This window comes from Misgurnus anguillicaudatus, chromosome 1, assembly GCF_027580225.2.
Source record: "Misgurnus anguillicaudatus chromosome 1, ASM2758022v2, whole genome shotgun sequence".
NCBI classification, from domain to species: domain Eukaryota; kingdom Metazoa; phylum Chordata; class Actinopteri; order Cypriniformes; family Cobitidae; genus Misgurnus; species Misgurnus anguillicaudatus.
In genome coordinates, this window is record NC_073337.2 from 25,993,938 (window position 1) to 26,008,313 (window position 14,376).

The following is a 14,376-nucleotide window of genomic DNA, read 5'->3' on the forward strand; positions in this document are numbered from 1 at the left end:
AGGTAAATATTGAGAGAAGTTTCGTAATTAGGTGAACTATTCCTTTAAAATAAGGCCGAAAAATCAGTCCGAAAAAATTAATTTGAAGAATTTCTTATTGTTTTATTATTTTAATCAAATCAGATTATTTATTAAACACTTTTGTTTACAATGTTACATGGTTTCAAAGCGACTTTATGTGAAAAAAGAAATCACAGAAACCAGGAAAATTAATTGTTAAATATTAAATAATTCACTAAACAGAGATAGCATAAATGCATTTCATAACAAATTTACATACAAATAATATTTAATCAATTTACAATATTTTTTGTACATTAAAAAAATGTGAGTTACGAGCAATTTGTACAGTTATGTAATTATATGATTAAATATTGTAAGTAACTAGTAATTCATTACTTTTTTAGTAACTTACCCAACACTGCCGTGGCATCGTGCCACGTGCATTATTTATTAATAATTTAATGTCTGGTCGTCAATTATTCCTTATGTACTAGATCTTAACCATTTAATGCCCCCCATAGTCCACAACAATTTCTAACCAAATACAATATTCAAAAGCTTAGCCAAAAAAGATTTATAGATTGATTAAAGATTTTTTCTAGTTAATTATTCCGCTTATACCGTTACCACAGACATTGCTCTGGTCTGGTGGTTATTTTAAGACATTTGACAGGTCAGGTGTGCATTTATCGAAAAAAATGCATTCCCATGGAACATTTCTCAACAGAATAAAGCATTCAACATCTGTGTGGTATAAATATGGATAACATCCGAGTCTAACAATGTTATATAACCAGATATAATTCAATTACCATCCAAATGAAATAAATTAAAGTTTCAGTTCACCACAGAGGGCTCTTGAAACCCACCTACAAAATTACTCTTAAAGGTTAAAATTGCTACAAGATTGCAGCAACCATTAAATAAAATCCCACGGATTAATTTCGCACGCGCAAATTGCGAATCGACGTCGAAACACCGCCAAATAAATCACATTCCTAATTGTGTTACCTCACAACGTCGGTGCAACCCACCCCATCGAGAAGTGAATGAACGTGGCCACACACTCACTCTCCACTGTCCCTCCGACGGAACACATTTACCCCTCAATTAACAGTAACGTGAGGTAAATCCTTATATTGGGAATGGGATGCTATTATGTGACGAATTGATGAGAATATTCTAGAGTCGCTCTCGTGTAGTGGGCACCTCACGTTTGTGTGTCTGCTACTACACCCCCAGCTCGGCTCCGCTCCACAACGAGGCTGAGGGAGCGTTCAATCGCACCGGCGGCCAGTCAATAGAAGGACTAGGAGCGGGGAAATGCACGCGGAGGGAGCTGAAATGCGCCTGAGATTTAGCCCCTGAATGCACACGACGCCGCCACAGAAATGCCGGGTTGGAAGAAAAACATCCCCGCTTGTCTGCAAGCCGACCAAGAAGGTATAGCAAGCTGTGTTTTGATAGTTTTGGCGTGCGGGATTCAGCGAAGTTGCGCTTCATATTGTTTATTGTTACGCCGTTGATGTTTGGCGCGAAATGTTTGGATAAATACTTAAAACGTTACATTAACGTCACGCTACGTTGTATTAACTTTTACCTCGCCGTTCAGCAAGTGGTCGCGGTGGTAACACCGCGCCCGCCTTGAGGAGGAATCCCGTAGTAGCCTAATGCACTTGTTTGGCCGGTGTCCTTCCTGAAATCGACATCTGAAGGGTTTATATGCTCATTTTCCCCTCGTGTCTCTTATTGGATTCCCATTTCGTGCATTTGGATGTGTATTGTTTTTAAGATACCGCCATGCTGTATGCGGTATATATAGTACAAACAGGGATAAATAGTGTGCAGTGTACAATGTTGCCTACAGTCATGACATTTCTGTCGCTTCCACTTGGTTGGGCTGATAACCATATGTATGTCGTTGTGTGACAGTTTGCATGGCTTTTATTTACATCAAAGACGAGTGAAATGCTCAACAATGTTGAATTTATTTAGCTATAACTTGAATTATATCTTTGGCATATGCAACATCGTGTTATTCTTTCGCTTTTAAAATCCCCGTAGCCGCGGGGCACGAATCGCAGCTCCAGGTTATTATAAGGAGTGCAACTATTAACGGATATTTACGATATCCTGGCCGGTTTGCGTTTGAATACAGCGACTGGATTTCCAAACGATTCGGCCCCGAATGAAATCGTATCCATCACAGCCATGCGTGTCTCGTGAATGGTCAGGAGAGGAAGTCAGATGCACTTGCTCATAGCAAACACACCGAGTATACGCCACATGAGCTTATAAATCAAAGAATGGTAACGAAATAGGAGACGATGAAATATGTTTGTACACGTGGTTTGCTGGTGTAGTGATTATAATGTGACACACAGTCATTATGGAGCTTGTTTATGGTTGCTGGCAATATGTGCAGATACATATTTTATGAAGAAAGCAATATTTCCTCTAAATCAGCACTGTGACCATTGATAAACTTGAATGGATTGCATAATTTGGTTTGATTGTTTGATGTGATGCGAGATTAGGGTTGGCACGATATTGAAGAAAATACTATGTGATTACTTGCCAACCCTTACGAAAATTAACCATGGTTTTACTACAGTTAAAACCAGAAAACCATGGTTAATGTAGTAAAACCATGGTAACCACAAAATAACCATGGTTTTGACAACCATGGTTTTTAAAAACCATAATTAAACCATGGTTATTGTAGTAAAGCCATGGTTTTGCTGATAGTAATCAATACACAAAAAAAAGGAACGCATTGATTTTTGTCCTACCAGTCTGCTATCTAGGGCTGTCAAAAGATTAATCGTGATTAATCACATACATATATATACACACACACACACACATATACATTTATGGGTCAATGACGTGATGTTAATTATATTGTGTCCGTATGGTTCAATAAAATGTAAAAGGATTAAAATTTCAAAATAAATTTGTAGATTATTTTTTACCGAGCCCCTACGGTGACATTGGAGTAAAAAATTGTGAAAACCTTCGTTCTCGTGCTCACGTGAAACCTTCGTTCGCGTGCTCACGTGAAACCTTCTTTGCGTGCTCACGTCAAACTTTCGTTCGCGTGCTCACGTTAAAACGTGCAGAATTTTCGCGTTTCACGTGCGCGTGTGAAACTAAACGTTATTATTTTTTTCTCCATGTCCCCTTAGGGGCTCCGTACTTTTTTGAGGACCAAGTCTGTAAATTTTCTGGTTTTATTTAATTTTGAATGAATATTTGGGGGAACTTTCGTTATAAACCTTCATGTGCAGATTTTTAAAAAAAGTTTAGTTTCGTGTTTCACGTGCGCACACGATAGGGGCTCCGTACTTTTTTGAGGACCAAGTCTATAAATTTATTTAATTTTGAAAGAATACTTGGGGGATGATTGCAAAAATGTCAATGTGGTGTAACAGGTCTGTGTCAACTGTAACTAGTATTTTTTTTTTAAATGGAAATATAAATATATTCGTAAAAAGTGACATTTGTGCTAATCTTATACTTTCGGTATACTCTGCGGCCCTAATGCAAACAGTGTAGATTTGGGCGATCGGTTTAAATGGATCTTGTGTGAAGTTATATTGGATAGATGAAACATCTTATTGGTGTTGAACATGAATGCTCGGCCATTGTCACAATGACTCATCTCTGATGATTCCAGATTACTCACCATTCAGCAGTTTTACCGATGCGCTCACCTTAAAGGAGTAGTTCACACAAAATATAAGAATTCACTTAAAAGTCACTCGTCCTAATGCCGACTTTCTTCAACTGAACACAAAGATTTTCATAAAATGTACATATACTGTAGTGCCCAAAATGTATACATCTATCATAAAAGTAATCCAAATGACTCAAGTAGGTTAATAAATGTCTTCTAAAGCGAAATGATAGGTGTGTTCGAGAAAATGATGTGAAATTGAAAACAAAACAAGCACTCCTGGGTGATGATTTTAATCCCACTGGCACTCGCGTTTTTCGCATGATATTTCATCACAAAGTACATTTTTGAGTGAACTATTCATTTAAAGTTGCTTGTGTATAAGTCATGTTTTGATACAGTTTAAAATAAATGTTATATTTTATTAGTTAAAGGGATAGTTTACCCTGAATTTCTGAATGAACACAAATTAGGATATTTTGAGCAATGTTTGTAATCAAGCAGATCTGGGGCACCATTGACTTCCATAGTAGGAAAAAAGAATACTATGGAAGTCAATGGGGCTTCTGATCGGTTGGGTTACGAACATTCCCCAAAATATCTTAATTTGTGTTCATTTATACAGGTTTGTAACAACATGAGAGTCAGTAAATTATGACAACATTTTTGGGTAGACTGTTCCTTTAATGTCGTTAGTTTTTGCAGTGTCCCAATAGCTTATTTCAAACCAATAAGAGTCCAACAACACCTAATATCAACTCCGTGAGGTAGCTTGGTGTCTGTCCAACATTGATACCCTGTATTTAGAGTCTGTCTACACGAAACAGCATGCCACTATATGTGAAGTCAAATCCTGCGTAGCATTGATGCCATCTTCAGCACGCCAGCCCTCGTGATCTGCTGCCCTGCTGCCTGCCAATGTGGCATGTAATTGGGTTTGATGGGAACCAGCGGGGGCCGAATGAGCCCCTCATACAAAACAGGGATATCACAGGAAGCCGTGGATGATGCTGCGTCCTTGGATCGGGTGCTGAATTGCTATGGTTTGCAAGCTTCTTCTTCTGTGTGTCTGTATTGAATGGGTAGTAGTGAGATCTAGGGCATGGTGGGAAACGCTTTTTATGTCTCCAAGATGCTGTGTTTCTTGTGCATGACTGCAGTTGCTGGAACAAAACATTTGTGCACATTTCTGTATCTAATATCTGCTGTTTTGGGTGTATAGATGTGTTTGCTAGCGCACCAGGGAAACTTATTATCTTGGAGTTGGATACGGTAATTGAATCATTGGTATATTTAATCACATTTAAGGCCTGGCTTAATGTTATAGTAATCATGTGACCAAAATAAGATATATTGCATCATTCAGACCTGTTTATACAAGTACTCTTGCGGCAGATATACCGTAGTATATACATAACAGAAGACATTTAAGCTTAAACGTTTTTTAACTATTAATAATTCATTGTAAAGAATACTCTGACTCTAAAGGTTGGCTTTAATTCTTATTCATGCTGATTTTTTTATTTGCATGCTCTTGTTTTGTTATGTTTGTGGGACATTTTCCAGGCCTGCCATTTACCCATATGCTACAATTGCCCCTTTTCCACCAAGGCAATTTAAGTGCTGGTTCAGAGCCAGAGCCTAATTTTAAATCACTTCTTCCTTTTTCAACACCCAAAGTACCGGGTCTGAACCAGGAAAAGTGTTTCTTAAGTAGCACCAAAACATTGCTTGCCTAGAATTAAGAACCGATTGAGTCAGGGACTCGGGCCGTGGTTATTGTAGATAGGTTTTCATCACTCCGATTTTATGCGCATTTTAAAGTATCGCGTCAGAAACTAGTGCTGAAAGCGCCAAATTTTGGGAAAAATCCCTTAATTCGCAAAAAGTTTTTACGCTTACTTAAGGTGGTTTTAGATTTATGCAAAAAATAGTACTTTCGAATAATGGGAGATGGAAATGCATTTGCCGAATAAATTCTGACGTAGCGAACATTAAACCCATATGATTGATCAACTAGCTGTATCAGCTCAAGTCGTCTTTCACGTATATATTGAGCTTGACATCGTCGCAATGCTCTTGCACGTGCCTGCATCAAAATCTACATTTATGTTTCGGCGCACAGCAGTTTGACAATTACAAGCTGCACTGCTAATAAATTTATAACTTTGCCAAATCGTAACTAAATGCAGCCCTGTCTCCAGTTCTAGTTTACCAATACCACCGTAATTTGCTCGAATAACGATGGAAACGCACCTAATTCGTATTTCTTTTTTTCTGTTTTTGCAAATTATGAAAAGATTAGCTTACTTTAGATGAAAATCCAGCTTGTGTCATAATAATAGGAGAGTAGCTACATGCTAAGGCTAACATTGTTCTGTGTAAATGATAAAATATGTTATGTAGGCTACTTGCATGTACACTACATTCGGTTCGCTACGTTTGGATGCCGATGTAGGTACGCAAAACCATGACAATTAATTGTGTTTATATAAATTACGTCGAGCTGCACATTGGGTTCGCTGTGTTTGGATCCGAATGTAGGTAGGTGCGCAAAGCCATGACCATTGATAGTGTTTATATAAATTACGTCGAGCTGCACATTGGGTTCGCTGTGTTTGGATGCGAATGTAGGTAGGTGCGCAAAGCCATGACCATTGATAGTGTTTATATAAATTACGTCGAGCTGCACATTGGGTTTGCTGCGTTTGGATGCCAATGTAGGTACGCAAACCATGACAATTAATAGTAATGCAACATCCCTCATTGTTGATGGTGTGTTTGGCGCTGCTGCGTTTACGTTGCTGGGAAAGATAAGACATATACAGTGATGTAAAGCGCTCTTTATAGTTGTGCATAGGTCCTAAGGCGTAGCCGCGACGGCGTAGGTTCCGCGTCGGTTTTCATTTATACTTTTGCGCCGTCGTCCGCGTTGACGTGCAAACACGCGCAAACCGCTGGTAGGCAGTAACCACGCGTGTAACCACAGTAGCAGCCCGAACGTCAAAGAAGAAGCAGCTTAGCAAGTTAACCCACAAACGAAGAAGAAACAGCAACTTGTTGTGTATAATTTAAGAAGACCAGCATTGATGGAAGTAAATAAACAACGACTTTTGATGCAGTTTGAGTTAAATCACTCCTCAACTTGGCTCATCTTTGTTTTCACTGTCACAAACGGAAATACCTATGACGCAGAGGGAAGGGGTTCTGGTGGACCAATCACAGCGCTTGCGGTTCACAGCCGTAGCTACTGTGTACAACTTACGCACGACTATAAATCGGGCTTAAGGCTTGGCTCTGTGGTGGTTTTCTACTTACTACTTCTAACCAGCAATAGCTCTAAACTAGCATGCGGTGGAAATAATGTTTCTCTAGCTTTTGTAGTTTTTGATGCGGTACAGCCATACGTGTTACTTTAACAGAAATGAGTCATTAATCAGGAAAGCATAAATGATGTAAACAGTTGTGGACAGGTTACGTCTGCCACCTATTACAGTTATGAATGGTAAATGACCTGTAGTTGAAAAACACATTTGTGGAAATAGTTAGGCTGCTAGAACAAAAAATTCCAGGTGTCAGAAGCCACATGATCACATCGCCATCATCTGAATCACTACTTGTGCCGTCATACGCTTTTCAATACCTCATTTTGTACCTTTTCTCTGGCTGGAATAAAAGGCAAAAGTGAAAAGTGGGTAATTCCTTTTTAGCACAATGAGACATAGGCTGGTCAACCCACATGACATTTGATCTGCATTATTTACTAGTAGTTAATTTGTGGTCCTAGCACAGAAACTTTAGGGCTGCTGTTTTCGAAGTTATATAGGCCCTGGACTTTGTAATAAAGGTAATGTGTATAATTAGTTTGATGTTACTTTTTCCAAAGAAAGCTGTGTTGTAAGTGTAAGCCTACATTATTTGTTTGTCTGTTTAGTGCACGTTGTTTGAAAACGTTGTTCTATTTAGTTTTTGTTAGTTTAGTTTTATATTTAGTAATGTTTTTAATATGTTTTGGAAGCTTTTTGAAAATTAGGAATCGTCATTGTTTACGACGCTCTCAACCATAAACAGGAACGTTTTATGCGGTTTGGCTGTTCGTTTACATGACTATGGTGTTTCAGGATCCTGATAGCGTACATTTTTAAAGAGGGTTTGTTTTTTGTGATCACATATTTCAAACTTTACTTGGTGTGTAAGGTTGCTGTTAGAGCATAAATGATGCAAAATTATAAAACTCAAAGATCAATGCCAAGCGATAAATTTTCTTTAACAGAATTCGCTTTTCAAGGACAACCGATAGCGGACGGGAAGTCCTCTACTTCCCGAATATATGAGTTTTTATTACTAGTATTATTAGCATTTTATTTTCTTCATAGAATAAGAAAGCTAGCCTGTTTTTAGGACCGTGAAAAAGAGGTATAGAGAAAAGTAAATTGTGTGAAAAATACTTTTTTTAGTTTTTGTACACACGAAACATGAACACGTTTTATATTGCGCACTGTAAACACAATCAAAGCTTTGAAAGCAGGAAAAAATGGGTTTCAAAGTGCACGTTTTTGATAACGGCGCCATGTGGTCTCCGTGTAAACTGCGTAAACGCGAATTTGTGTTAACGGTGATGTCGTATTTGAGTCTATAGGCATGCATGAGTATAACCGATACAACAATGGTGACCCACAGGACTTTGTTTGTACTGCCGAGTTTATTATTACAAATTTTTGCTACTTTATAATCCCTCTTGATTGTTTGAATTTATCGTTCTGTAAAAAAATGTGTGTGCAGGTTTGTAGTAGCCTGACGTTGCCATACTCAATTCTAGTCAGAATTTGATACCGCTCCATTGAGCTATAATTATGAGGCGTGTCTCAACCGAAAAATGCCTCTGCACTCAATTGGATAGACCTACGACCAATCAGAGCAACCGAGTGTGTAACGTATGTTGAAATTACGTCTTTGCAGCCTGACCGAACTGCTAGTTATTTCGCTATGACACAACATTGTGATTATACTGAGTTAGCGAATGTACATCAACACCTATTATGTTTACAACATTTCGTTTATATCACAACATGAAGTATTTACTAAGTCATAGAGTAAGACTATCTCTTACCATTTGTACGATAGGTGAACTTCATCCACGACGATACCCATTACGTTTGCTTGAAAATATTGGAGCCTAGCATGTCCCTCCACTTACAGCAACCACGATTCCGGGCTTCCGAAAAGAAGCTGGCAACGACCGCTAATTATATCCATCTCGTCGTGCACGCTGAGTTGCATCGCCGTGATAACGTTAGCCTTTTCAGTTGCGACCAACTTTTGCCGAATAGGACATCAACAAATGCCCTGCTCGCGTTTCTCTGTTCCTCTTTTAAAATCAATGCTCTGTCGATATATTTTAGAACAGACTCAATGTCAGAATCCACACATCTGAACTCTACAGCGGCAGCCATTCAACACACGCGCTCTTTGGTGACGTGGTTCATTACGTTACTGTTGATTATCTGTCCATCATCGTATAAAGCCCGCCCTGACAATTTGATTGGTTCGACCAGCATTTGTTCTAAAATAGTAGCTCCTCAACGGAGAAACCCCAGACCCATCTTCCCGTTTACAAAATCTTGTGGGCGGAGCTAAGATGGGCTGGCACCCAGGCTAGGTTTGTAGTGCTTTGTCACAAGATAACATCACCATCTATTGGCATGACAAACCTAATACAGCGGATTTAGTCATCATTACGGATTTGTGTAAACGTGGATCTTTTGGACAGCATTGTCGTGTGTGTACATGAAATATTTATTATATGCAAAGGAAAAACCTTTCTATTTTTCGCAACGTTGTTGTTGTGTAAACATAGCCTTAGTTTATTACTTCAAAAACTGTTTTCTAATGAAGGAACTATTACAGACTTCACATTACAATAACATTTTTGTTGATGTTTATGGCTATAGCAGCACTGCCTTTTTTTTATTTTAAAGGGGACATATCATAAAAATCGGACCTCTTTATGTTTAAGTGCTATAATTGGGTCCCCAGCGCTTCTATCAACCCAAAAAATGTGAAAAAGATCAACCCAGTAACTTAGTTTTGGTAAACCATTCTCTGTAAGCATGTGAAAAAAGAGGTAATTGAAATTTGTCTCCCCTTGTGATGTCAGAAGGGGATTATACCGCCCCTTAATCTGCACTATTTAACCACGGCACTGCCATTAAGTGCAGAGATCAGCTCATTTGCATTTAAAAGGACACACCCAAAAAAGGTACATATTTGCTCACACCTACAAAGTAGCAATTTTAAAATGCTATAATAAATTATCTATATTATACTTTGAGCTAGAACTTCACATTTGTACTCTGGGGACACCAAAGATTTATTTGACATCTTAAAAAAGTCTCTGAAATGTCCCCAGAAGAAAGGTTCCCTGAGGTTTGTCACTGTCAGCAATATGGGGGGTAATTGCCTTTTAGGTCATGATGGACGCATAACATGTCCAAGTCAAGTTTTTGAGTGATTGCTTTTGAAAAAGAAAAGAAATTGCTTTTTTAAAATGTTTTTTTTTTGTCCCAGTACCGCCGTTCAGCTCGGATGTCATTTCTGGTAGTAGCAAGTGCAAACATGTCTCAATTCACAAAGATAATATGGTGCTGTGGATTGTATGCTCCCTATTGCTGAAGGCAAAAAGGTGTGCGAGTTTAAAACATATGGAGTTTTCCACACGTGGGAGACCTGGGAGAAAATTCCTGAACTGTAGTTAACCGAGTGCCTTTTTCCAAGTGGTCATTGCCGACATTCTCAATTTCGCAATTTAATGCAAATGTCAACCTTACCATGAAAAATATAAATTTTTTATCCAAAGTTTTAACCGTACTGACTGATATCTCAGATGTCAATTGTTTTATGCCTCAAGTACCAATGTGAAAGTTTTTTCAAATTATTTTACATAGTTTGGTAAGTGCGACTTTCAAAATGGTCATCTTCTTCCTTAAAAATACGCACATGAGCATTAAAATAAATATAATTTTTTTCTACTTTGTAGAGCTGTCACGTTCTCCATTTGTTGGGTTTTATTGCTTCTGGTTTGTGCATTTTAATTCACAGAATATCTACAAAGTATGTTGTTTCCAAACAACTTCCAAAAAATTGCTTTGTTACTTCTTCATGCTAGTAGAGACAGGGAACACAGCGTTGTGTCATTCAGCTGTTTGTGCTCACCAGGAACCCCGGGAGGTGCATCTGACCTCTGACCTGCTAGGGTCATGCGATGTACCAGATTAAGACATCGCTAACATTGTTCCCAGGAGCGTTATATTCCGGTGACAAGGTCAAGTTTTACGTGTGCATTTGGTGTTTGCACTTGGGACGTGCAGTGGACCTTGACGTTCATGTGTTTGGATTCACAACTAGTGCTGTCAACTCTTTAATGACCACCGCCCCCTAATACATCACACGACCGTCCACCCACTAAAGTAGTTTACAAAGGTCGCAATCGTGAAGTATATGCAAAGGCACAATCAGCCGATACTAATTGGACCCAAGCGCTCCTTCCTGATGTCGAATCAATTGATGGAGATTAACGATGTGGTGCGTCAGCATGCAACCTGGAATGAAAAGAGGAGAGCTGCAGTGCAAAGATCAACATTTTAAGCAGTAATATGTGGGGTGTGTTTATTATTTAACTTAATATTTTAAGAGATGTGTGAAAGTCACTCGGTTTTGTGATTCTCCTTAGCATCATCGGGCCTGCCGGGTAAGCATATTTCTCCTGATGATGACCTTTGATTTGATTAGCATGAAATGCTGTCTGCACACTTCCGCGGTATTAGATAACAGATCTGATTTATCAGTTCGGGTGAGATAATGAGTTGTTCCCTATGCTGTGAACGTAAGCGTGCAGAATGATCGAGGACTTGATGTTGCAATCAGGTGTTGCACCCCGGGGAATGCTATTTATCTCAATATCAAGTCATCAAGGGAGGAAGAGGCAAAGGAAGGTGACTGTCTGATTGTTGTCTTATGAACGAAAAAAGATCTCAACCCGAGTCCTTGAATCTTGAGTGTGTAAAGCATTAAATGCACAAGATTTGCCAGCCAATATAAATAATTGTAAAATATGGAAAAATGTTTTCTAAAAAAGAAATATGGCAACGTTTTAATGTAGCATATTATTCAGAATGAAATGGCAGATATTTTGCTTTCAGATTTCCCCCAACACACCCACTTTTTTGGGGGTGAGGAACAGGTGGTGTCACCCCCTGATGTGCGCCATTATTTGAGGCATCTGACATGAGAGACTAGACAGGTAGCACAATATTACCACAGTGTTTTTACTCTTTAAAGGCTCTTGTGACTTTTTGACAGAGCACCCTTGTACGTTCTCGAAGCACAAAAGGTTCTTTGTAGTGGAAGAACGTTCTTTTTACCTCTGAAAAGCTATGAAAAATGTGTCTTTGGTAACCAAAAAATTGTTCGTTTATAGCAACGCTGCGATAAAACACCTTTTTGACATGCTTTCAGTATTGTACACTTAAGTGTCAGACTAGAAATGTCTTATTTGTATATGCACATTAGAAATATCTTGACATTGAAGTTTTTTAGCTATAAAAGGGATTATTTATGTGATGAATAATTAACAACCTTTTTTTAATGTGGAGCCAAAAAAAGCCTAAACGCACAAGAATTCGTACGTGTTTTACAAGTTGGCTAATTTGTATGTCTATAAAATAGATGTCAATCTTGGAAAGCGTGAAGATTTGTAGAAAAAATAATAATGTATAATATAATGTATATAATAATAATAATAATAATATAGATCATGTATAATAATTTATAAAACATAAATAGTCTACTCATTTTCAATATTAAAATATGTTATTACCTTAACTAAGAATTGTTGATACATCCCTCTATCATCTGTGTGCGTGCACGTAAGCGCTGGAGCAAGCTGCGACCCTTCGATAGCATTTAGCTTAGCCCCATTCATTCAATGGTACCATTTAGAGATAAAGTTAGAAGTGACCAAACACATCAACGTTTTTCCTAATTAAGACGAGTAGTTATACGAGCAAGTTTGGTGGTAAAAAATAAAACGTAGCGCTTTTCTAAGCAGATTTAAAAGAGGAACTATATTTTATGGCGTAATAGCACTTTTGGGAGTACTTCGACTCACCTGAAAAGTCCGCTCCCCTTCTCACTCTCATAATGGGAGAGGGAGGGTGTTACTGCGCCGAGTCGAAGTACTCCCAAAAGTGCTATCAAAGTCTGATTTTAGCCGTTCATTTTATTATGATTTCAATCTTTGACGTGACCTTATTCAATCAATATTAAAGATATGAACAAAAATAAATTTGACACACGATTTTTGATAAATCCCCCCCTTCTCTTACTTTTCTCAATGTCACTATAGCAGATAGAAGCTCTTTTGAACTACCACTATTGTCAGTTCAAACGGCTATCGATTTTCTACTGGACTTCTGAGTGTTGTGGTAGCGCTTTCTCTTGATGTCCATCTCTGCTGTTTGTCTGTACGAGGGCCAACATTACCCAGCAGCACCGAGGAGAGAAGTACTTTCATGCCACATAGCACAAATTGGGCGGCAGATCAATCAGTGTATTGAAATGAAAGAAAACGTGATACCAAATTGGCACAATTTTCCCCAAATCCGAATATTTGCAAGGCATATTCGTTAATCAGCTTTTATATGAGCAGAATATAAATCGTGGCTTCTGTTTAACCCCACGAAATGCTTTATACGTGCTAATATGCTGAAATCTTGTTAGAAGTCACACTTTATTATTGCATATTTGCATGCCTCAAAGGAACTTAAATTGTACTTATGAAGTCTCTCATGAATCAATAAACTAGGAAGAGAGAATTCCTGACCTGGATTCGCCTGTCGTTTTCCGAAAGAGCGTTCCGCATCAAATCCCCCAGAAACGGGATGCTGCATGTCCATCACTTGTTTCTCGGTTTTTGCTCCTTCTCAAGTCAACATCTTTTCTCTTCAGTCCGTTTTTGAACACACTGACTCGCGAGACAATAGAATCCGGAAGGCGAACGAAATCATACAGCTGCCTTCCCACTGTGTAGTTCATATCGAGTACTGTTATTTCCCCTTCCTTTGACATTGAATGTGATAAAATTACATCCTGAGTGATTTGAGGTTATCAAACGGTTGTGATTTGAAGGCATAGAAACTCAGAAAGATCTTTGCGTGGGTATTGTTAATTACAGGCTGAGTTCATGTGTGATGGCCGTTGTTATCCGTATAGTCGTCAAATTTGAATAAAATCTTCCAAATGGGAAAAAGCTCTCATTTTTGACACAATGGAGAAGTGCCATCATGGCAACTGAGGGCTCTTAAAACAGCTGAAGGGGAATGTGACAAAATAAAGGGTCATGTGACTCATGTTCACACATGCCTAGGGAAATGAATGAATAACATCCTCGAATACATCATTGGCGGTTGTAGTTGTTCAACCGAAATGGATGATGAAGTGCATCCCAATTGACTTGAAGTATTTGTTGAATTGGGACTGGTCCTTTTTGGGGTTTTTCTGTTGGTTTTGAATTTTCTTTATGGGTCAGTAGGTGAAAAGCTAGGTATGTAAGTTCAATTTTATATTTTATTCCATTTCAAAAATGGAATAAAATAACTTAATTAAATGGGAAATTGCTAACAGTTGTTCATAACTGG

General features: G+C 38.4%; 1 protein-coding gene across 3 annotated transcripts in view; it reads left to right on the forward strand.

Annotated features, from left to right (window-relative positions):
• Positions 1 to 1,022: 1,022 nt before the first annotated feature.
• grip1 (glutamate receptor interacting protein 1) overlaps positions 1,023 to 14,376 on the forward strand; it is a 375,594-nt gene continuing 362,240 nt past the window's right edge. Inside the window, exons 1-2 of one of the 3 annotated variants that reach the window (XM_055191373.2) lie at positions 1,023 to 1,129; positions 1,246 to 1,446. In XM_055191373.2, the coding sequence (XP_055047348.2) occupies positions 1,395 to 1,446 (52 nt within the window). In that variant the 5' untranslated portion in view covers positions 1,023 to 1,129; positions 1,246 to 1,394. Of the gene's footprint in view, positions 1,447 to 14,376 lie in introns of all 3 variants that reach the window. The other 2 variants (XM_055191376.2, XM_055191372.2) reach the window with 2 other exon arrangements.